The sequence below is a fragment of the Eptatretus burgeri genome, chromosome 12 (genome assembly GCF_056783735.1).
Source record: "Eptatretus burgeri isolate ZD-2024b chromosome 12, Ebu_testis_v1, whole genome shotgun sequence".
NCBI classification, from domain to species: domain Eukaryota; kingdom Metazoa; phylum Chordata; class Myxini; order Myxiniformes; family Myxinidae; genus Eptatretus; species Eptatretus burgeri.
The window spans coordinates 58,793,486-58,817,832 of NC_140972.1; the positions used below are offsets into that span (position 1 = coordinate 58,793,486).

At 41.2% G+C, this 24,347-nt stretch overlaps 1 protein-coding gene across 7 annotated transcripts in view; it reads left to right on the forward strand.

The window, feature by feature from the left end:
- The window catches only part of LOC147015702 (fibroblast growth factor receptor 2-like), a 131,672-nt gene that overhangs the window by 19,256 nt on the left and 88,069 nt on the right, over nt 1–24,347 (forward strand). Inside the window, exon 2 of one of the 7 annotated variants that reach the window (XM_085848114.1) lies at nt 20,824–20,907. The exons of the other annotated variants lie outside the window; for them this stretch is intronic. Within the exon in view, the coding sequence (XP_085704240.1) occupies nt 20,844–20,907 (64 nt within the window). The 5' untranslated portion in view covers nt 20,824–20,843. The remainder of the gene's footprint in view (nt 1–20,823; nt 20,908–24,347) is intronic. 7 annotated transcript variants of the gene reach the window in all.

A 24,347-nucleotide genomic window follows, 5' to 3' on the forward strand; every position in this document is an offset into this window, starting at 1 on the left:
ACAGAGATATCTCACCTTAGGGACCTGAATGGTGGTTTGCGAATTTCGTCAACCACAACAGTATCTATCAGGCTGAGGCTGAAGTTACAAGGGCAATTGCTGTCATATCGCAGACACTTTGGTGACCTCTCAGTTTTTTTTTTACCTCCTCTTTGCCTTTGATCTCTGCACTCTTAGCCCTATGACTATTCTCAGTCCTTCCAGGACACACATTCTTCCAGCAATGACTTCACTTGGCTTTCTTTCTTCCTCCATCTTTGCAGTCAAGTTAATTTCATAGCCCATAGCCCAATTTCATAGTTCCTTTCATTCCCTTTTTTTCCACTTGTGGAACCACCTTCTGGACACATTTTGATCGCCCGCTCCCTCCAGAGCTTCAAGCAAGCGATGCATATATCATGTCATCCTCCATACCGACTTGTGATCTTTTCTATACCCATTAACCCTACCTAGTCCAACCCTCTTACTTTCAGGTTGATATGTTTTCTCTCTTTCTCTCTTTCTCTCTTCGCTCAATCCTCCATTTTTGTCCCATTGTCAGCACATTGCCTTTTTACTCTCTGACACCTTGCTCTTCCATGAGCTTAGATTTTATTTACAATAAAACCTGTGTCTGCAGCTTTCTTTTAAGGCCAACTTGGAAATCTGGTCTGCCCAAGAGAGAGGTCATAGCTGATGGTGAAGCCTAAAAGTTCAATGGACTGAGATTATTCTGGGGGCTGCTCACAAAAGGAGGGTTGGATAGTTGGTTGGATTGGACTGGGTGCACATGCTTTGAGGGCAAACATTTTGTCTTGTCATTACCAGAGTTTGCAGTAAAGCCTTGTGTGGCAAGGGAACTAACAGAAGAAGAACAAAGACTGGAGATATATGTAAAAGGTCTCAACAGGTTTTCAAGGTAAAGACAAGCTGGGAAGCTCAGTATTTTGACTTGTCTGACGATTCATACACGCTTATTACAAGCATAGCTGAGCAATCCATGGTCGTCCTCAGTTGGGTTACTTGCGATGTTGAGAAAGCAAGCTGCTTAGTTGCAAGTCCTGACATTTTAACGCTGGGCTGGTAAATTAACGCAGACTAGACCATCAAAGGTGAGTATGTATGTTACCGTTAGCTGTTGTATCACCTGTATATTAATTTTATTTATTTATTTTGCAAGCAGCTATTTATTTACATCAGGGTTTCTGGGGCTTTGTGTGGAGCATAATGTGAAGTTGCATTTTCTTCAAGATATGATTAGAAATAGTTCTAAATTATAGCCAGAAAGGTGAGTTCAAACCAATAGAACATTCGCTCGACTTCTCATTAACTGCTAATCAGTTTCTTTCATTGTTTTACTTTAATGTTGAAATATTATATGCAGTTTAATCAAAACATTAACAGCAATTTTGTCTTTGTGTTTGTTGCTTTGATAAATATGGTTGAAAGAAGAAAAAAAACACCCCCAAAAAGTTAGCTTTGAAATTCTCTTTGAACAGTCCAAAAATGATGTGTGAAATTGATAAAAACTAACTTGGAGATTTTTTGTTGTTGTTGATTATATTTTAAAGTTCTGTGGTAATTCGTCACGAAAAAGATTCCTTCAACAGAGTGTACTCATTAGTTTCACGAGCAATCATGAATGTACTGTATGATATAAATTGATGAAAATGGTGATTTGAAAATCTTATCGTGTTTTGTATATACAGGACTGCATATTGTTTTTTTTTTAAGAAAAAGGAGCATCTAATCAAATGTAACTCGATCCACTCTTCTCATGGAGTAATAAACAAGCAAGAGCAGATCCGGTCTTGGGCAATGCTTCACCTGCTTCCCAGCGAGTTTCCTCAGGCCAATACATTGGCCTGAGTCTTACCTGAGGATGCTCACTGTGAAGCGGGTGAAACGTTGCCCGAGACCGGATCTGCTCTTGCTTGTTTATTACGGGATTAGCAGAGTAGATCTAGTTACGTTTGGTGAGATGCTCCTATTTTCCTTTGAAAATGTATCAACCCAACCTCCCTAACCTTGTATGTAGCCGATCCGATCAGACATACCAAACCCTATTACAGAGCGTTGGTGCTGCTGAAGCAGTTTCCGGGCAAGGTTTATACTGGGTGGTTTGCCATTGCCTTCCAAGCATTGTTTGTCCATGCTCTATCCCTTTAAATGCTGAGCATCACGCAAGGAAGCAACACGTACCATTTTTAAAGTCTTTGGTATGACTCGGCCGAGGTCTGAACCTCCGACATCCCAGTCTCAGAGCAGACTCTCCAACCATTACACTACCGAGTCTGGTATGTGTATGTGTTTTTATTTTTTGTGTGTGTGTGTCGCGCATGCACACATGGATACTGTGCTTGCGAGTAATAAATCAATCAGCTGGTATTTTATAATATACAATTACCGTCGTGATCATTTTTGTAGAAAGCAAGCAATTCCACAAAACTGCTGGTTTATAAGAAAATGTAAAAGCTCCCTCAGTGCATACATTCTGGTATGCAAACACAACACCCCATACATCATAATCATTTGCATCATAGTTTAGCCGACGATGTAATCAGTAAGCCCCAGTTCCCAACCAACTCCCCTTTTATGTTTCTTATATTTTTCCAGCGACCAAAGGCTCACATTGGAGATTTTGTATATATATCATGTGCAGAAAAAAGACTTTTAGCAGACATCGGTACAATTTATCATTAATTACAAGGACATTAATATATAAATGGACAAATGCGTGGTATATGGTAGTGTTTCCAAACCTTTGGTCATAGACATCTCGGGGTCTGTGAAGTCATTGGTGGGGTCTGCAAGGAAATCGAGCAACACGACCCTCCCTGCACCTCTAAATGATGTCATGTCATACATTGTGACTTACCGCACCTCAGAGACGACTATTCATGGAAAGCCATGGTGGTTCTTACTTGTGTCGTGGAACCCTAACCCCAACCTTTGACTAGGTACCTGCCTATCACTATGCTTGTCATGCATGGTGCTCCACAAATCTTTTGAAGGTTTGAAAGATTTCCGCACACCTTAAACGGTTTGGACCATTGGTATATGGGACTTAACCTTGTTTCCCTGCATCATTAGCCAGGGGTTCAGAAGAGAATGCCAGAGACAAACCCATTTCACAAAAAATATACACTTGCTGAGTTACTAGTTTAGCTGCACACTCATTTTACACAAGTTAATTGCAATGTTATAACGATCACATTGCAATTTATTTTGTATGCAGTTAACTTGTACACACCTTGTTTATTGCCGAACAATAATTGACAGCGAACAAGAGTTCTCGGCAAGTTTAACTTGCATGTTAAAATATGTCACAATTTATTGGCCTTGCTGGCAATTTTGTGTATTGCTCTGTCACCACTTGAAGCTCTTCCGAGACTGCTTTAAACCATGGATGGAATCAACAAAACGTTGATCAAAGTCAACTCTTTGTCTGAACAAAAGAGTGTGTTAACCGTCTTTTGCTCTGATGAAGGGGTTATGCCTGAAACGTCAGCTTCTCCTTACTTCTCATTGTGTTTATAATACTTAGATGAACAATCTGTTGATTCATTCCATTGTTCTACCTGCCCACCAATGCAGAATGACACTGGCATTCATGAACAAGACTAGTTTTCCATTGTGCTTTAAGCGCCACCCCACTCTTCTCACTGAGCAGGTATTTTGATTACAATTTGTTGGTATGACTATCTCGGCACAGCCAGCTTTGCTTTCATAAATACGAGCATATTAGACCCACACTTTGCGGACGTGAATACCAATAATTTCAGCGATGGCTAATATATGGGGCAAGAGCAAAAAGGATTCCTGGGAGATCCTGCCCTCCGTGCAGGGATAAAAAGCTTTGAAAGTTGGCATTTGCAATCTCACCACGTGTGCCCATGTACCCATCAAAACACGAAGCTTCTTTCGTTTTTTTTTGTTGTTTTTTTGCGTCAAACATTCCTGGGAGTTTGCTGAATCCACTGTCATTAGTTTTATTGAAATCCTTTAATCCGTTCTCAAGTTTTGAGCTCACATGCCTCCTCCCTCCGTGAAGCACCATGTGGTATCAGTCCGCCACTCTTTACATATGGAGAATACCATTTCTGCCATTTTTGCTTATGTAATAAATTGATGGTATAGTGTTTGATCGACAGGTTTTAAGAGAAAATAAATAAAAAATAACTTTCACCCTTTAAAAATTGTGCGAATAAATTTTTGAAATATCAGCTCCCTTTTTTGTTCGTATCCTTTTCTCACCTGTGTTGCCAGTAGTGTGACCTGCTTTGTGATGCTTTAAAAGGCAGTGTATAATTGGAAATGCTGTTTGATAGGGTGATATATTACAGCACTGTTATATTAATAAAATGTAAATGTTGAAAGAAAATAAAGTATTGAATATCGCAAGTGTTTTCTGAATCTAATTGATATTAGAAATGGAATTGAATGAGACATACCATAATTAATAGTGAAATAGAAGATGAAGGAGGAAGAGGTTTTGTTTTAATATAAATGAGTATGGTTTAGATTCTTGAATAATGGGAATCAACGTTGTGGATAAAATATCTTCGTAGGGAGAGGGGTAGGTGGTTGTGTATACTTCCTGAGAGTGGTTTCATTGAAATCCGTTAATCTATTCTCAAGTTAACAAAAATATTCCTGGGAGATCCTGCCTTCTGTGTGGGGATAACCAGGGTCACAAGTTGGCATTTGCAGTTTCAACATGTGTGCCCATGTACCCATCCTTACACGAACGTTCCGTCCTTTTTTTTTTCTTTTTTTGCGTCACAAACATTCTTGGGAGTTCCCTGAATCCACTGCCGTTGGTTTCATTGAAATCCGTTAATCTGTTCTCAAGTTATAACATGCCAAACAGGCAGACAGACACGGCTTCTGTTATAATATAGATTTTGTGAACAAGTTTTTTTTTTTTTTTTTTTTTTTTTTCTTTTTTTTTTTTCTTTCAGTAACAATATCTTGGGAATGTTTCATCATGCTGAAACTAAAATAACTACAAAGTACGAGGGAAGATTGGTAAGTTGAAGAGAAAATAGGGGTTTAGTTACAGTAATAAAGTTGTTACAAAAGGAGTATGTTGAGAAAATAAGTTACAATTACTGTTTTAAATAAATTAATAGAAGGAAACACAAATGTGTTCTCATCGTTTGTTATTGCCTTTTCATGTCAGGCCACCTTACAAGTCACCTACCATATGTTTTTCGAGGAACACAAATATTGAGATTCTAGATCTTTAAAATACAACACAGTATTCAAAACATTACAGTCTCAACACAAACATACAATATTCGAGAAATAAATCACTCTCTAATAGAACACGAATGCTAAAACATTCAAATTTATTGGACTCTCTCACGATGAGGTCAACGAGGTTGACTCACGAAGCCTGTTGCTCTCGCATCACAGGCAGCTTGTTGGCCTCCCCCCCCACCCCACCCCCACCCCCACCTCTCCTCTGCTCTGTTATCCCTCTGACCCTCCCCAGCTCCTCCAGGATGCATGTGTTCTTTCATAACTCTCTCCTGGTTAAACTCCCCAAATCCACTAATTCTGCAGTTTGTGGAACTGCCTTCTGGAGGTGGTTCGATCACTCACACTTCCCTCATTTGCTTCAAGCAGGCGGTGCACCACCATCTCGTATTATCCTCCATCCCTACCCACGATATTTTCTACCCCAAATAACACTACCTAATCCAACCCTCTTATTTGCAGGTTGCTGTGTACCCCCCTCCTCCTCTTTCTCTCCTCTTCCTGATCATTTGTTCCCTTGTTTTTTGTATCTTAGCCCCACTGTTACTACAGTACCTTTTTAACCCTTTGTCAACTCACTCTTCCAAAAATAGTTTGAGAGATAATTTTTGTAATCTTCATCAATAGTTTGCTTCCCTTTCAAGTCTTGCTCTTCACTTTCTAGAAATTTCCAACTTCTTATTGGGATCCTGTCACCTCTGTAGTGTGTGTGTGTGTGTGTGTGTGTGTGTGTGTGTGTGTGTGTGTGTGTGTGTGTGTGTGTATAAAAATATATATATGCAAGGCTCGACACACTTAGTGAAATACCTGTATGCTGAATAAAAAGTAGGTGTTTCAAGGCTGAGGATATAGGGGCGACTGAGGCCCTCATCCACTGGTCATGTCTCATGCTCCCTCTTGCATTTTCAGCCATTTTTGGGGAACAAAATGCATGTTTAAAACCTTTGATATTTATGGGTGTAAATTGTGACATGATATGGTATTAAAGTTTTTGTTTTTTTCTCCATCGAAGTACTGCTGTTGTACGAGGGGGTTTGTTTTTTTTTTACGAGAATTTTTAAAGTGATTCTTCACCATTGAGAGATGGGGCCAAAAACGATATATAGCACGATATCTCAAAAAGTTGTGGACAGAATCAGATGAAACTTGGTGGACACGTTGAGTGTGTGACAAGAAAGAATTGATTAAATTTTGGTGAAGATCCGAATCCGGCTCTGGATACGAGAATTATTTAATTTTTAAAGTGATTCTTCACCATTGAGAGATAGTCCTGTGATCATCATATTTAAAGGCTATTTTTGATGTGGTTTCCCTTTTCACCAACATCCCAGTCGATCTAGCGGTGATTGTCACACTCGACCGGTTGAAACATTCAAACGATTGGAAAATGGCTTGTCAAAACAGCAAACTAACATCTGAAAATGTTGCTAGCTTGCTGGAGATATGTCTGAACAGCAAAACCTTCATCTATGATGGTGCACACAACTGACAAATATTTGGCACAGCTCTGGGTCCACCGGTCTCTGCTGTTGTAGCAAATTTGATGATGGAGGAACTCGAACGAAGGATATTTGAGTCTCATGAGAATTGGCTCCCACAGTAGTGGAACAGATAGGTCGGTATATGACACCTTCGTCATTGTGCATACAGATAAGGTAGACCACCTACTGGGTCAACTTGGCTGGGTATCCCCAGCATTAACTTCACAATCGAAATTGAAAAAGAAAGCAAATTGGCCTTTTTGGATGTGGAGGTTCACCGTAAGCCTGACAGCTCCCTAAGGACCTCAGTTTACAGGAAACCAACCCACACCAGCAGATTACTGAATTTTAACTCCTGCAACCCAATCTCCCACAAACACAGTGAAGCACGTACATTAGCAGCTCGGGCATCGACGCTGTCATCTTCCAAAGCCGAGGCAATTAAACAAATCAGATTAGTTAGAGGAGTCCTGTTCAAAATTGGGTACAACAAGAGGATACTCTCCACCTTGGAAGAACCAAGAAGGACAGAACGGAAGGAGCCAGACTCACTTGGGCACTGTGTACTGCCATACTACCCAGGCCTTTCTGAAAGGATTGGCAGGATAATACATGGCTCATGGATTGGTGCAGCCTACAAACCTCTATGCACCATCTGCAATGTCATCTTAAAACAAGGACCCAATACCAACTGGTGATAAATCTGAGTAGTTTACCATTCAACGTGCAAAGACTGTGACCAATTCTACATTGGTGAAACTGGAAGAAATTTTAAACAACGACTGGATGAAGATGATAGAGTAATTTGGCTTGGAAAATTGACCGAGTCAGCCGTAGCACATCATTGCCTGCAATCTGGCCATAAATTTGACTTTGATGTGACCCGTGTCTTTGACACATCTAACAAACGACACAGGTGGATTTTGGAAACGTGGCACGTGAAGAGCCGGGAGGGGGTCTAACTGGCAAGATGGTGGACATACCCACACAATACACACCTCTGATGCAAATGGCGAAAACTGGATGGTGCAAACGGCTGGATAAGATGAGCAACGAACAACACTCAATCCCAAACACCACATCTACATGTGCACAACACCCAACGAGAACCCCAACACTCGCACAACCAACACCTCATTATTCCCAACCTGGACATGAAACCAGCCATGTTCGTGCCCCGGAAACACAAACACAACAACAAGCGCACACACTTGCTCACCCACACACAAACACCCGATCACATGTAAGTAAAAACAAAAAGAGCAGAACACCCCTTCAATGATGTGATTTGGCATTTGTTTTTGCTTTTGCAAAATAAAAAAGCACTCCTCCATTTCACCTCGAGCACCATCACATGATCGGAAATGAGCGGTCATATCGAAATATAAACCGGACATGTGCCGAGGCTCGGGGTCTATTGTCGACAGCAATGCATACCAATGAGGCGCCCAAGTATGGTATGCATTGCTGTCTACGCTATCGCTGATGATTCGCCAATAAGTGATGATACCGGTCCGGTAGCTGAGGGGGTGTGGAGCATTGGGATTCTCATGTGTGAACATCTTTATAATTGTTAAGGAACTCTGGGAAGGGTTCGAAACAGTGTAGCGCTTACCTTGTGTCGGTCTTCTTGGGTTACTTTACGCAGCTTCTTCAGCTTGAGGAGTGTGGGAGGGGTGAATTATTTACATAATCCTAGCCACCTGGGTTTAGTTTAGGTGAGAGCTGATTATCTATTCCCTCCATTCACAGGTGAGAGATGTGGGTGGATCTTTCTACATATATATATATATATATATATATATATATATATATGTATATATACATACATACACTAGCAGGGATACCCGTGCTCCGCACAGGAATCCCGTGGATGACGGCGGGTCTGAAGGAGTATATGTCACAGTTAATTGTAAAATTGTAGAGGCTGCCACCATTATTATTTTTTTTTTTTCATCACCACTATAATATTATATTTTCCCCGCCATGTTTTATATGCAGAAGACTCGAGTTCAAAAATGTTAAGATTTATTGCCGCATCAGATAAAAAACCATAATTCCTCAACAATGTGAGGCTGGTTTCATGTCATCATTTGTGATTTAATTAATTCTCATTCTCTAGCAAATTCCGTTGGTCCCATGTCAATCGGCTGAACTTGAAAAATTAATGTTACGAAATCAGGTGATGACGTCATAATTCGGAAGTACAATTCTTTTACATCGGGACACTCCCGGGTACATGTTCTGTCAGCATGTGAAGTTTGGTGAGGATCAGTCCAGTACTTTTCGCGTGCATTGGTCACAGAGAAACACAGACAGACACACTTTCAACTATATATATATATATATATATATATATATATATATATATATATATATATATATATATATATATATATATATATATATATATAGTTGAAAGTGTGTCTGTGTGTTTCCGAATTATGATGTCATCACCTGATTTCGTAATGTTTTTATATATATATATATATATATATATATGAAAGTGTGCCTGTGTGTTTCTCTGTGACCTATGTACGCGAAAAGTACTGGAATGATCCTCACCAAACTTCACATGCTGACAGAACATGTACCCGGGAGTGTCCCGATGTAAAATAATTGTACTTCCGACTTCCGGTTTCCGAATTATGACGTCATCACTTGATTTCGTAACGATATATATATATATATATATATATATATATATATATATATATATATATATATATATATATATATATATATATATATATATATATATATATATATATTTGAAAGTGTGTCTGTGTGTTTCTCTGTGACCTATGCACGCGAAAAGTACTGGACTGATCCTCACCAAACTTCACATGCTGACAGAACATGTACCCTGGAGTGTCCCAATGTTAAAGAATTGGACTTCAGACTTCCGGTTTCCGAATTATGACGTCATCACTTGATTTCGTAACGATATATATATATATATATATATATATATATATATATATATATATATATATATATATATATATATATAAAGTGGAAAGTGTGTCTGTGTGTTTCTCTGTGACCTATGCACGCGAAAAGTACTGGACTGATCCTCACCAAACTTCACATGCTGACAGAGCATGTACCTGAGAGTGTCCCGATGTAAAAGAATTGTACTTCCGTCTTCCGGTTTCCGAATTATGATGTCATCACCTGATTTTATAACGTTAATTTTTCAAGTTCAGCCGATTGACATGGGGCCAACGCCATATGCAATATATCTAACATATTATTTTAAGTTTTTGTTTGTCTGTATGCGCTAATCTCCTGAAAGGTGAAATATAGGAGCTAACCACTGAAACAAAAAATGTCGCAATGGGCCCCAGGAAGGTTATAGGCAATGTGGCAAGGCCCCTCGGCCAGGGTGGGGGGGGGGAAGGGGGTGTGTTTCCCCCTCACCAACCCCCTTAGCCTATGACTGCCATGACCCAATAGGGAACTGATACTGTGCTCGCATCAGACATATGTATAGAAGATTAAATTCATTCAAAAAGAACCCGGGCAGCGCCGGGTGCATTCACCTAGTGTATATATATATATGTATATATATATATATATATATATATATATATATATATATATATATATATATATATAATCTTCTTCTTCCTTCGGCTGCTCCCGTTCGGGGTCGCCACAGCGGATCATCCGTATGATCCACATAGTGATTTGGCACATGTTTTACGCCGGATGCCCTTCCTGACGCAACCCTGGTCGCCTCTTACAACACAAGGATATGGTACACCTATTTTAACCGGGGTATACACCGGCCCAGTACACTGGTACTCACTTCGCCGACCTCGGAAGGATGACAGGCTGAGTCAACCCCCTGGTGTATTAATTCAGTGGCCCAACGGGGCTTGAACTCAGGACCTTTTGGATCCCAAGCCGCTGCCCTAACCACTGCACCAACACCAGGATATATATATATATATATATATATATATATATATATATATATATATATATATATATATATATATATATATATATATATATATATATATATATATATATATATATATATATATATATATATATATATATATATATATATATATATATATATATATATATATATATATATATATATATATATATATATATATATATATATATATATATATATATATATATATATATCGTGACATGCAAGCCTACATTACAACCCATGAGTCAATTCTGACGTCGCAACACGCTTCAACAGACAGATGTTTCGCACGCTGATCCAAGACATAATATATATATATATATATATATATATATATATATATATATATATATATATATATATATATATATATATATATATATATATATATATATATATACCAGACGGTCCTGTTCGAGGCGGAGACCATTTCAACCAAGCTTAACTGCCTGACGATCTTCAATAACGACCTCATCATGCAAATCGAGAAAGCCATTCAAAAGACGTCTCAACTACACCATGATGAGATAAGAGCACGACTCTCGGCAAAACTAAATTGGTTACACACATCAACAACAACAGAAATATGATGTCTGTCAGAAAGGTTGTGCAGCCGTTTAACCACAACAGAGGTCCATTTACTCGAACATGGCCTCAACTTTTACACAAGTGGTGCTACTGTTGTTGACTTCATTGCTACTCTCGAGTCTATAATTTACAACCTACCCAACGAACAAGGAGACAAAAGAACGACTCCGGGCACAACTCACCACAACACTCAGCAACCCGAAACATAAGCTGTTCATAACAACCGATGCGGCAAAGTCTCCGCCAGGACAAATCCATCGTCATAGTCCCCGCCGACAAAGGCCATGCCACAGTTGTGATGAACCACGTCGACTATAAACACAAAGCCAATGCTTTATTAGATGACAACAACATCTACCATACAAAGACCATTAACAAGCAGGTAACCACCACTTGAGAGAAACTGCGAGATCTTAACCTCCTCACTAAACAGGAATGAGACCAACAGACTCCATCATTCCACCCTTCTACGGGTTACCGAAGATCACATGGTTGATGTCGCACTACGACCCATCATGATCCTTCGAGGAGCACCCACCTACAATCTCGCGAAGAGTCTGTTCCGTTGACTTAAGCACAAAGCAATCCATTCACCATAAAATGTAAAGAATGCTGAAGACTTTATTGACGAGATCAGAAATGTCCACCTCGAGAGTGATGAAACTATGGTCTGAACAGGAACTGAACAGAAACTGAACTCTCCTCTTCCCATCGACCCTTGATTTCCACGATCTTGGTTTTAACAATCGTGGCATTTTCCAGGAACCTCACCCCCAGCGATATTGGAGGGTTTACTGCATACACAAGATGTTCTACTGCTGATTTGTAAATGTCGTTGTCCAAACTTTATCGACGTGCTCACATTGTATTGGTACTGTACATACTTTATAGATGATCAAACATTCTAAATCGTACATTCTTTATGGAAGTATTTGTGTGTTGTTTCTGTCGATTTGGCACCATCACTGCCACCAAAGAGCAGGGCTGATAATATTCCACCCTTAACCACAGCCACACAGGTCTGATTGGCCCTTGGGAAATGTGTCTCGCAGCCCCACCTCCATCAGGCTGACTGGTAGTCGTAGTGTTACGGGGCCGGGTATCGGCTGCGAGCACGACCGCTAGATGGAGCTGCAGGGTCGACTCCACCGATGACCCGGAATGTATAGGTCGTCACCCCGGATAACTCCGGAGCCGACGGGTCTCTTATCGGACCGAAGTTCGCCAATAGATCGACCACATGGGGAAGGGTCGATTGCCAATTTCAATTTACCTAAATACCCACGTGGTCCAAACTACCGGGGAAGTTCACCCTCAACTATGCTCGTACGGAACGAGCCGCTAGCGTACTCTAACCATGTGCGACCCGAGCGGATAGACACCGAGCTTCCGTCGGTCCAAATGTCCCTTTTACAGCGGCAACAGCCTGGCTATTTCTCCAACACGCACCATGTTAAATCAATAAAAGAAAGACTAAAACGAACCGATACATTTAACACCTAGGTATATTTATTAACAATAGGGAAATGAGGGGGGAACGTAAGGGCAGAGTTATCCGACTATAAGATATGAAATGTAATGTACAAGGAAAAGCACTTGTCCAGTTTTTACTTAAGGACAGGGCCCCAGACACACAGACGCACACACAAAGAAACTGGACCTTCCCGCCTCGTGCGGTCTTCGACGAGATGAGCGACCCAGACCAGCGTCACGATGCGGTCTGCAGAACCAGGCGCCAGCGAGACGCCTCGGATCCGCGTGACGCAGTCGGCCCCAGACCCAGATAGAGACGCGCACTCGAGAGACTGGACGTAAGCGTGCGATGCAGTCAGTGCCAAAAACCAGACTGAAGCGCTTCGAGCCAACGGACGCAAGCATGCGTCGCTCCTTCGTCGTTTTTGGGCCCACCGCTCCAGCGTGGCCTGCGCCTATTGGTCGACCGTCGGCAACCTCCTCGCATTCCCCGGATTTGGCGAGAGAGAGAGGCGTCAGGTCCTCGTGACTCCGCCCACGTATGTGCTGACACGCACGCGGGCAATGGTGCCGGTCCAGGATGGTGGGAGGAAGCGAGGTGAAGGTGTGTTGTTGTTGTTATAACTGTGAGTGGTGTAAAATAAAAGAAAACCCTGACTATCAAAGTCACTCACAGCACATTTACATTTATTCACCCATTAGACTGTGACACCTGGGACTGGGACTGTACCATTAGACTGGGAAAGGGAGCTATCTATCTACATTTACTTATCGAAATAACTGAGCTATCGGACCTGAATGTTGTGTGCTCATGGCTTCGAGATTAGCAACAGTAGTTCCACCCACCCTTCTGATTCTTTCCTATTCCTTTACAAAGAAATCCTTTCAAGCTATTAAAATTTCTATCAGTTTGCACCTTCCCACTACAAAATGCAGTGGATTGTTGTTTAAACCAAGTTCGTCGCTTAAACCATTTTTGAGTTCGGCTGTCAGTAAAGATTAAGAAGAATGAGAAACAGGCACTTTTGGGTCTCTCATTTTTCTTGTTCAGCGATGATGTCCCAAAGTTTGATGAGTGTTCTTGGATGGGAAATTCTCTGCAGATGACTGGTTGGTAATTTATAGATTTATAAGTTCTTTCTTGGTCGATTTAAAAAATATATAAATTTTTTTTGGAGGATTCATGTTGTATTGAGCCAATGGAGTGTCCGGGCCATCCCGACATAAGTTGACCGATGGTATACTGTACACCGATGTCTAAGAATGTCTTTTTCCAGCAGCTGATATCATGTACAAGCTCCTCCATGAACCATAGATTAAAAGAGTAGTTTGTTTTACTCTTGAATTGCATGATTTTGCTGTTTTGAAATTTAACGACCCATTTAAAGCAAATTGTCGAACTTTTGACATTTTAAGGAAATGTTGGAATGCAAAATTGATTTGAACAAATGACCATCTGTACTTCTAATCAACTCAAGGCTGGTCGGATCAAAGGAAGCAGAAGAACAAAGAGTAAAACAAAAATAACCTTTTGTGGGTGGGCTTCATATTTGTCATAATAACTATTTTCAAGTCACACACTCATTGAAATATCATTTGGCCTATTCCGTTAAATGGTGCATCTTTATTTTTTTGTAAATAAATGACTGCTAATGTTTTATGGCTCTGATTTGATTAAAATGTAATGACTTTTAAATCAAAGCGACGTGTGTTGGCTGACGTGCTCGCATAGAATCATGCTGACAGGCACGTGGTCCTAATGCAAAACCTTTATGGCCTCCCCCTTCTTTGAACAGTTTTGAGAGCCGAGCACCAATTAACATGTCAGGCGTTTGAGGCACATGAATCAAAGCCAACACCCTTCCTCCCCCCCCCCCTCCCATTCACACCCTTCCTTGGAGCCGGCAGTGCAGGTCTCGCGCTGGTACATGTGCTGTTATTGAAGGGGGGCGTCCCACCATGGGGGGGGGGGTGAAATTTAGAGCAACGTGTGTTCTGCCTGGACATGCTGTGAGCAGGTGGCCCTTCCGACGTGGCCTTCCGGAGGTTGGCGTGGAGCCACCAATCTTTGGCATGGTGACTTAAGGGTGAAGATTGATGGGCTTTGGAAAATGTTGGAGGTGTCACTTTGGAAAATGTTGGAGAAAAAAAATCAACGTTGGTGCACAGGTTTTCTGAATCGATTCAGGTAGCTAATCTATTAAACCTGTCTCTGGATGCAAGGTTGTCAGGCCTAAGACTGCCTGTTTTGTGGCTTTGTTCCAAAGCCATGCAGGTGCTATAAAGGAAGGTGTGCAATAATTAGCACTTTGGTTTGTTTCAGAATAATTCAGCTCAACACAACCAGCTGCATAATCAGCAGTTGTGTGTTTCTATGTAATTATTATATTTTATTTATATATATATATATATATATATTGTATGTATAATACAACCCATCGCTTCACTGACGGGTCAATAAAGTGTGGGGGGGGGGAGAAAGAGAGAGAGAGAGAGAGAGAGAGAGAGAGAGAGAGAGAGAGAGAGAGAGAGAGAGAGAGAGAGAGAGAGAGAGAGAGAGAGAGAGAGAGAGAGACAGACATTTTATGAAGAGGGGACAAGGTGGAGAGGAAGAGAAAAAAGACAGATGAGGGGTGGAAGTAGAGTTAGCAAAGATAATGATATGTGACGCTTAATGACCGAACACGAAAAAAAAAAAAAAACGTTTCAGAACAACGGGATACACAACGACACAACAGAGTTTGTAAAGTAATCCACTGGCACATAAGTAAAAACTTTGATATTCCAGTTCCAGAAAATTTGTGGGAAAATGAACCAAAAGCAATCGCTGAAAACATTGAAGTACCGCTCACGTACGATCTAATAATTCCATCGAGCGTAAACATAGAAAACAAAGCATTGCAACCAGATATCATACTGAGCTGCAATAAAAAGAGAAGGCATTGCCAAATGAGGTGTTAATACCGGTAATTTTAGACTAATGATGCAGAAATCAAGAAAATGACCAAATACCAAGACCTCGACCTGGAAGCTGAAGAATGCCAAAGTTGTACTAGTGATGATTAAGAACCTCATGGGAATGATGATGAAGAACCTCAGAGATATTTAAAACCATCCCTGGGAATATCACTACAAACTAACAGAAGTTAGAAGCCGTCCTGGGCTCAGTAATAATCCGAAAGGGAGTCCTCTGCACAAAACTTTGGAAACAGAAAACTTCACAGCTTGGTCCATGAATCGTGCCCCCCCCCCCTCACCAAAATGAAGGTGGATAGTTTGAGCCCTCCCTGGGAAGACTCGATTCCACATTCTGAAACCTCTTATGTACACACACACACACACACACACACACACACACTTTGAGACCTGGCAGGTCTCTGTTTCACCTCTTGAAACAGAGACCTGGCAGGTCTCTGTTTCACCTCTTGAAACAGAGACCTGGCAGGTCTCTGTTTCACCTCTTGAAACCCACCCACATGCGGAGATAGCAAGCAACAGCAGCAACTTGCACGTACACACACTTCCGTTATGGCAATTCAGTTTATATACATACACATGCATAAAATACATAAAAACGACAAACACAAAGATTTACCTTTAAACAGAGTTCCTTGAAAGAGAGTTCAAGTGGGAAATTAGCAAAATTCAATTGAAAAATATATCAAGGTACGAACACAAAATGTCGATCTACGCTCTCGGCCTTCACAACCACATCACGGAAAACACGTGGTCGGATGGACCTTATTGTTTTAATATATTGTTAAAGATTCAGTGGTGGCGGGTTCTCGGACGAGTCTTGATCGCCAAACGTTACAGATTCGGCGCCACCCTCACCACCACCACCTCCGGGGTTATAACACTGCCTGGCTCGGCACAGGCCTCGGGTCACGCGTCTTCAATCACGATACCAACGTACCCCTGGACCTTACCAGTTGGGGAAATAGACCCCGGTTACAGACTGGTTTTGTGAGATGCCGAGCGTTTTCTGCCAGTCTGTAACCATTTTGGTTTTATATACCAATCGTTCCCCGACACGACACAAATTAATCCAAGGCGGCAACTTCATACGAATCAGCCAGATTTATTGGGGAACATCGGGGAACACAACACAAGCAAAATATTCACGACAATGTTTTAATTAATCTATAACTCGTTCTTAACTCGGGAGATACGGGTTTCGACGGGGTCCCTACCGAGATGAGCCTTAAACGACATGCAGACAAGACATAGACAGCATGCAGACAAGACAGAGTACTTTGTGATGTTTCATGGACGAGAGGAAAGTGTCAAAAGCACGAATGTCGCTCGCAACAAGCCGATGTCCACGGATTCACGCCCCAAGCTCGAGCACGCGCGTGGCAAAATGGCGCTCGTCTTCCTTTGTCGCACCGCACGCAGCCTCCGCGCGCTCTGACCCCGCGTAAGGTCGACGGCACAAGACCGTCAGATCGACGATGGGTTTCAGCTGGTTTCTCACAAGGTCCAGCATACAAGTCCAGGCCTGGCCTGTTCACCAGACAGGCCAAATTGAGGTGCTGGGCTCCGGCAGGCTGGGTCCATGGGATTCCAAGACGTCGTCGAGCGGTGAGGTGAGTAGGGACAGTCAGAGGCTCCGTCGTTAGACGCAGGTTGAACCTGTCGATCACCTCCTCTTGAAGCCGACTCCAGACTCACACAGCAGCCAGGTCCTCTCGAAGCAGATTGCCGCCTAAACCTCAGGTTCGGTTTTCTCTCCCGGCAGAATCACCACTGGCTTTTCTTTGTTCGCTCGCCTCGAAACCCGACTGCTCAATTCCGTCCTCTCAATTCTTTTCCACCTCGTCTTTTTGGGGCGTGCCCCTTTACGAAGCCGACAAACTCCTCCCCTTAGTTTCACTTCCTCTTTTTGGCCACTCCCCCTCTCAGCACTGGGCGGAGTCCCACCTGGAGAGAGGAAGGAAGAAGGATCTCTTGATCCACCACCACTGCATAAACAAATAACAGCCTGTGACACCTCCCGACACACATGTAACATCAAATTACCGAACAACCTGACTAAACATGCATTTCATGGGGGATCTGGGCTAATCCTATATTTAGTAGCATACGAAGGGCCATTTCCGTAACTATGTATCGATGTCGAAGTGAGGGGTGGATTATATTAGATTGCACAAAAGGTTAAAAAAGCAATTCCCTGGAAAAATGAAATTGCACATTTTCAGCAGATGAGACACCTCCCAAGACACCAACCGCAGGGCCCATCACAGGTGGAAACATACGTCTTCCTGATCAAAGTTCCCTTGAGAGCACAGATACTTTTACCAAAACGAACAAACAAGCAGCTTGGAGAGCGCTCGCCAAGTGGCTTAAGCACCCAAGCAAGCACTCCAACAAAGCGGTTGTCAAGAAACGGCTAGTTTGGCACGCAATTAGCAACACATTTAACATACACCTTCTGGAGATGCTCGAAATGCCAAGCCACAAACGCTGACGTCTCTGAATGCTTATAAGCATTGCAATGTACCCAGCGATTCATAGCTATATAATGAACAGGCATTCGATAATATGAGTGAGGAAAATGAAAACAATAACTTTCTCGTTAAGAAATCGCTGCAGCCTGCTCCAAATCTAGGCATGATTGAGCAGGCCAAAAAACATGGCAGCTTCAGACCCCAGCGAGGTTACCCAGGAAACGCCTTAAGACCCAGACAGCGAGGTGGCTGAGGATCACCTAATGAAGGATATAATTAAATAAGGTCATTAATTATCTTCAAATTGACACACTGACACACGCACAAACACATTGTCTTTTATTCGTGTATATACATATACAGTATATATATTTGGGGCAGTTGGCATTATACATTTTTAAAGAAGAAGGTGATATTTATATACAGTCGGGAGAACAAGTATTTGATACACTGCCGATTTTGCAGGTTTTCCCACTTACAAAGCACGTAGAGGTCTGTAATTTTTATCAGAGGTACACTTCAACTGTGAAAGACGGAATCTAAAATAAAAATCTTGAAAATCACATTGTATGATTTTTCAATAATTAATTTGCATTTTATTGCATGAAATAAGTATTTGATACATCAGAAAAACTGAATTTAATATTTTGTACAGAAACCTTTGTTTGCAATTACAGAGATCAGACCTTTCCTGTAGTTGTTATCCAGGTTTGCACAGACTGCAGCAGGGATTTTGGCCCACTCTTCCATACAGATCTTCTCCAGGTCCTTCAGGTTTCGATGCTGTCGCTGGGCAACACAGACTTTCAGCTCCCTCCAAAGATTTTCTATTGTATTCAGGTTTGGAGACTGGCAAGGCCACTCCAGGACCTTGGGATGCTTCTTACGGAGCCACTCCTTAGTTGCCCTGGCCGTGTGTTTCAGGTCGTTGTCATGCTGGAAGACCCAGCCACGCCCCATCTTCAATGCTCTTGTTGAGGGAAGGAGGTTGTTGGCCAAGATCTCGTGATACATTTCCCCATCCATCCTCCCCTCAATACGGTGCAGTCGTCCTGTCCCTTTTGCAGAAAAGCATCCCCAAATAATGATGTTTCCACCTCCATGCTTCACGGTTGGGATGGTGTTTTTAGGGTTGTACTCATCCTTCTTCTTCTTCCTCCAAACACGGCGAGTGGAGTTCAAACCAAAAAGCTCTATTTTGGTCTCATCAGACCACATGACCTTCTCCCATTCCTCCTCTGGATCATCCAGATGGTCATTGGCAAACTTCAGACAGGCCTGGACATGCGCTGGCTTGAGCAGAGGGACCTTGCGTGCACTGCAGGATTTTAATCCATGACGGCATAGTGTGCTACTGATGGTTTATTTTGATTCTGTGGTCCCAGCTCTCTTCAGGTCATTGACCTGGTCCTGCCGTGTAGTTCTGGGCTGATCCCTCACCTTTCTTATGATCATTGAGGCTCCACGAGGTGAGATCTTGCATGGAGCCCCAGACCTAGGGAGATTGACTGTTTTCTTGAACTTCTTTCATTTTCTAATAATTGCGCCAACAGTTGTTGCCTTCTCACCAAGCTGCTTGCCTATTGTCCTGTCGCCCATCCCAGCCTTGTGCAAGTCTACAATTTTGTCCCTGATGTCCTTCGACAGCTCTCTGGTCTTGCGCATTCTGGAGAGGTTGGAGTCTGATTGATTGAATGTGGACAGCTGTCTTTTATGCAGATAACGAGTTCAAACAGGTGCAGTTAATACATGTAATTCAAACAGGTGCAGTTAATACAGGTAATGAGTGGAGAATGGGAGGGTTTTTAAAGGCAAAACTAACAGGTCTGGAGAGCCGGAATTCTTCCTGGTTGGTAGGTGATCAAATACTTATTTCAGGCAATAAAATGGAAATTAATTATTTTAAAATCATACAATGTGATTTTCAGGATTTTTGTTTTGGGTTCCGTCTTTCACAGTTGAAGTGTACCTATGATAAAAATTACAAACCTCTACGTGCTTTGTAAGTGGGAAAACCTGCAAAATGGGCAGTGTATCAAATACTTGTTCTCCCCACTATATATATATATATATATATATATATATATATATATATATATATATATATATATATATATATATATATATATATATATATATATATATATATATATAATTTGTTCTCGTTTTCTTGAATGATCAATCTTGCCACTTTTTGCTCATTTGGTCTTCACATGCCATTCAGGCTCTTTTACCACATTGTTCAGTATGTATGCAGTTGCCTCAATATGTGCACCAATCATTGAAGACATCATTGCAACATGAGCATTTATTTTTCAATCTTTGTCGTTGCCAGGAATGCAAGACCGTTTCTTTTTGTAGTAAAAGGAATTCTTACCCCCATAAATGTTTCGTGAGATTAGGGTTGAAGTAAGTTTGAGCCTTTCATACTTTTGTTTTGTTCCTCTTATCCAAAATGTCACGCATGACTTCCTTCAGTGACTTGAATGAAGAAAGAGTGGCATTATAGGTGGGGTTGGGGCAGCTGGCTACATGTGAGCTGCAGTTTGGTTGAGAGTTGAGTTGCGGACGATTTAGAGCAGAGTGAAAACGAATGCGCATTGCCTTCCGGCCCTTACCGTCTCGTCTGCAGATTGATAGCAACTGCATGCCATGGCAGTGCTGGAGGCATGTGGTTTAAGTGGACTGTGGAGGGAGTGGCAAGATACGATTCCAGGTTATTCCAGTGTTGTTCGTTTTTTCCATGTCTGTAACGACGTTATTATGATGGCTTTCATTCTATTCTATTTGTTTTCTCCTTATTTTCGCTTGTCTTTTTCTTTATTTTTAATATACATCTAATTTCCTCGACATTATGGTTTCTACTACATTATGGTTAAATGTCCCCTTTGATCTATTAGCTAGATTTACGTAGTAGTACTTTCTACCCCAATGTGTAGTCTAGCTTGTTTGAAAGATATCGGGATGTTTTATGACTACATGCTTGTTGAACAGATAACTGGTGAAATGACCTTTCCAAAGATTGCTCTGGTTGGAGATGCATTGTCCCTTACAGATGTTGCATTTAAACATCTTTTTCGTGGATTTCACTCAACTTGGAACATAAGGTGGAACCTTAAAGCTCAGACTTGTGCAAACACTAAGTCGTGCTGCTGATTTTTACCCTGTGCCTGCGATGTGAAAAGCAGGGCTAAGCAATTGGTTTATTTTGTTTGTCTGTCTGTCTACAAATGTCAGTTTATGATCGAGGAACAACTTTATTTCAATTCAGTGGTATATTTTGAACTTTAATCAGAAAATAATCCTGTAGTTCAGCAGTACTTTGGATCTGGATTCATTCCGATTGTGCATGTGCAGAGAGGAGTGAGATAATATTTTTCACTCTGTCTGCCTGCCTGGCAGTGAAACAAAATTGAAAATCATTCCAAATGGGAAACTTAAGGACGTCATAAAGGACACAAACAACAGGCATGAAGGACTCATGGAACATGTTAAATAAGGTGGTGTAAAAGACGCTACATCAATGGCGGTAACCTTCTGAATTTTCTTTTTTCTACAACCTTAAAAATGTTTGTTTTATTTCAATCTAATGCTACACTTGGACACTGTAGAATACAAATAGCCTTTTTGGCACTTTCAAAAACCTTTCATTGAGCAGTACTTGGATAAAATATTACAGCATTTTACATTATCTCAACCAATCAAATTTGCTGCTCGCAGACCCCGCCTTTGTCCTTTTTTCTCAAAACTGTGTGGTGTAAGGTGTTCTGTTAACTTTGTAGTCAATGGCATTCTTGCATCACACTGATAGTTGCCATGGTAAGATGCAGGCAAAAATAATTCTTCCTGTTTAGTTGCAAAAGTGATGCATTCTGAAATTTTATTTACACGTTTTGTCACCTTGGCAGTAAAATTTTAATGTTGTAGCTTGGATGATTACAAGCACGTGATGCATGGATGAAGTGGACTTACTCGAGTGTTTTCCATTCAAAATGGTAATCAAGACCTTTTTATTGTCATCAATATTGCTTGGATTTGAAATGCTAGTACGTGCATGCCCGTACGTGCAACCCCCCCCCAAAAAACAACAAAAAAAAACTTTCAAACAACTACACAGGCCGTTCCTTCGCTTTCGTAAATGACGACTGGATTGGGGCATTGTGTTTATCTATAAATGTGCATAAGATATCGAGAAATTATTAGAATACATTAAGTCATCACTATCCGGAAGTGGTGCATGCTGGTACGGAATGTTCAGATGCATTCCACGAATTATTGCTTGCATTGAAGTAACAACTGCTGTGATACTTACACACACAGAGTTAATTAAAATCAAGTTTACCTCCCTGTCTTTGCTCGCCATGACATTCGCTGCCATTGACCATTGTCACTCCTACGCCATGGTAACTAAGGCACCGATCCCCATCGTAACTGGCACGGCACGTGACGTCATCGTCGGCCGGCCGTGCACTGGCCTACGCAGCCACGCCTATGCAGCAACGTGTCCTTTCATTGGTTGGTAAATAAATGGCCATAACTTGGGAAGCATGAGTCCGATTACTATCAAACCTTGAAAAGGCACATCCACAGGGCCCCAGCAATATACCTGGCAAATTTCAATTGGATCGGACCAGTGGTTGTCGAGAAACAGCGGACACACACACACACACACACACACACACACAGCTGGAATTATAGATAGATATAATGCAATTTAATATATACATAATTTTTCTCTTGTTAATGAATCATTAAAAAGTAAAATTTTGGCAATTTTGTTTTTCTCAAGAAAACGTTGAATAATAAGGGGCCTAATAGTCTCTTTGAAAATGACAAAAGTGTAACATTGATCAACTGTACAGTTTTTTCCAACATTTGGAAAAGGTGACTACATTCCTTTCAAACAACCTTTTGAATTGGAAGGCTTCCATGACTCTTTCATTACCATGCTTGATTCAGTGGGAAGTTCTGCTGAAACAGTTCCTTGTCTTGGTTTATAATTCTGGATGGGTCGCCACTTTGACATAGAAATGTTGGGATAGGAATTTGGAGCTTGTTAATGGTGCCAGCGATAGCTCGCCTATTCTTCATGAAGGACAACGTACGATGTTCAACATCCAACAACTAATGCTACCAGACGAAACACCCAATTTAATGTCCGTCTGAAGAACGGCACAAATTGATGAATTGCGCTGCCTATGATACACCAGGATGACAATTTATAGTTGGGCCAATATTCAAACTGAAGCAACACAGCTCAGAAACGAGTGTGCGTACCTCTAGCTCGCTCTCTTCCATGATGCAGTATATACCGTACTGTAATTGTTACTCCTGATGTCACATCACTTGTTACCCTCGCTGAAGGAGAGGGTATTGCATTTGAGTCCATTTGTTTGTTTGATACTTGCAAAATTGAAGATTTTTCAAGCATATTTGTCAGTAGATTTTGTTATTCTCTCTGTCTGTCTGTCTACCTGTCAATCACCTACAGGTCACAAATTAAAACCAATCTTCACGAAACTTCACCGAGTTGTCGAGGCAATCTCAATTGAGAAGCCTACTCATCAAATGTCAAACGTCATCTTGAGGTCAAATTTCAAAAATCGTCATTTTTCATCCGATTGACTTGAAATTTGAACAAGATTTCCATAATGCATCACTGAATTGGGAAACCGTCTTTTTGAGGTCAAAAAGTCCAATGGTCAACCAAGGGTCAAACTTCTAAAATCAATTTCAACTGAAAACTCATCAATTTTCATATGATTGACCTGAGCTTTGATTAAGATTGTCAATTATCTTTATGAAATAGACAATTTGATATATATTTTCTACAACCCTGACCTTCCACAACCTTACACAACCTAGTTAAAAGGCAGCATATAATCTCTTACAAGGAACAGCGCTTACCTTGTGCAGTGTTTCCTGGTTGTTTTATACAGCTTTCTTCGGTTAGAAGAGCATAGGAGGAGTCAATTTATTTATACAATCCCAGCCACCTGGGTTTAATTGATTATGTGAGAGCTAATTAATTATTCCCTCCATTCACATTTGAGATGTAAGTTGCTCTTTGTTTTTCATGTATATGTATATATATATATACACACACACATATATGTATATGTGGATGTATCTTGTTCGTCTTTCGGCTGCTCCTGT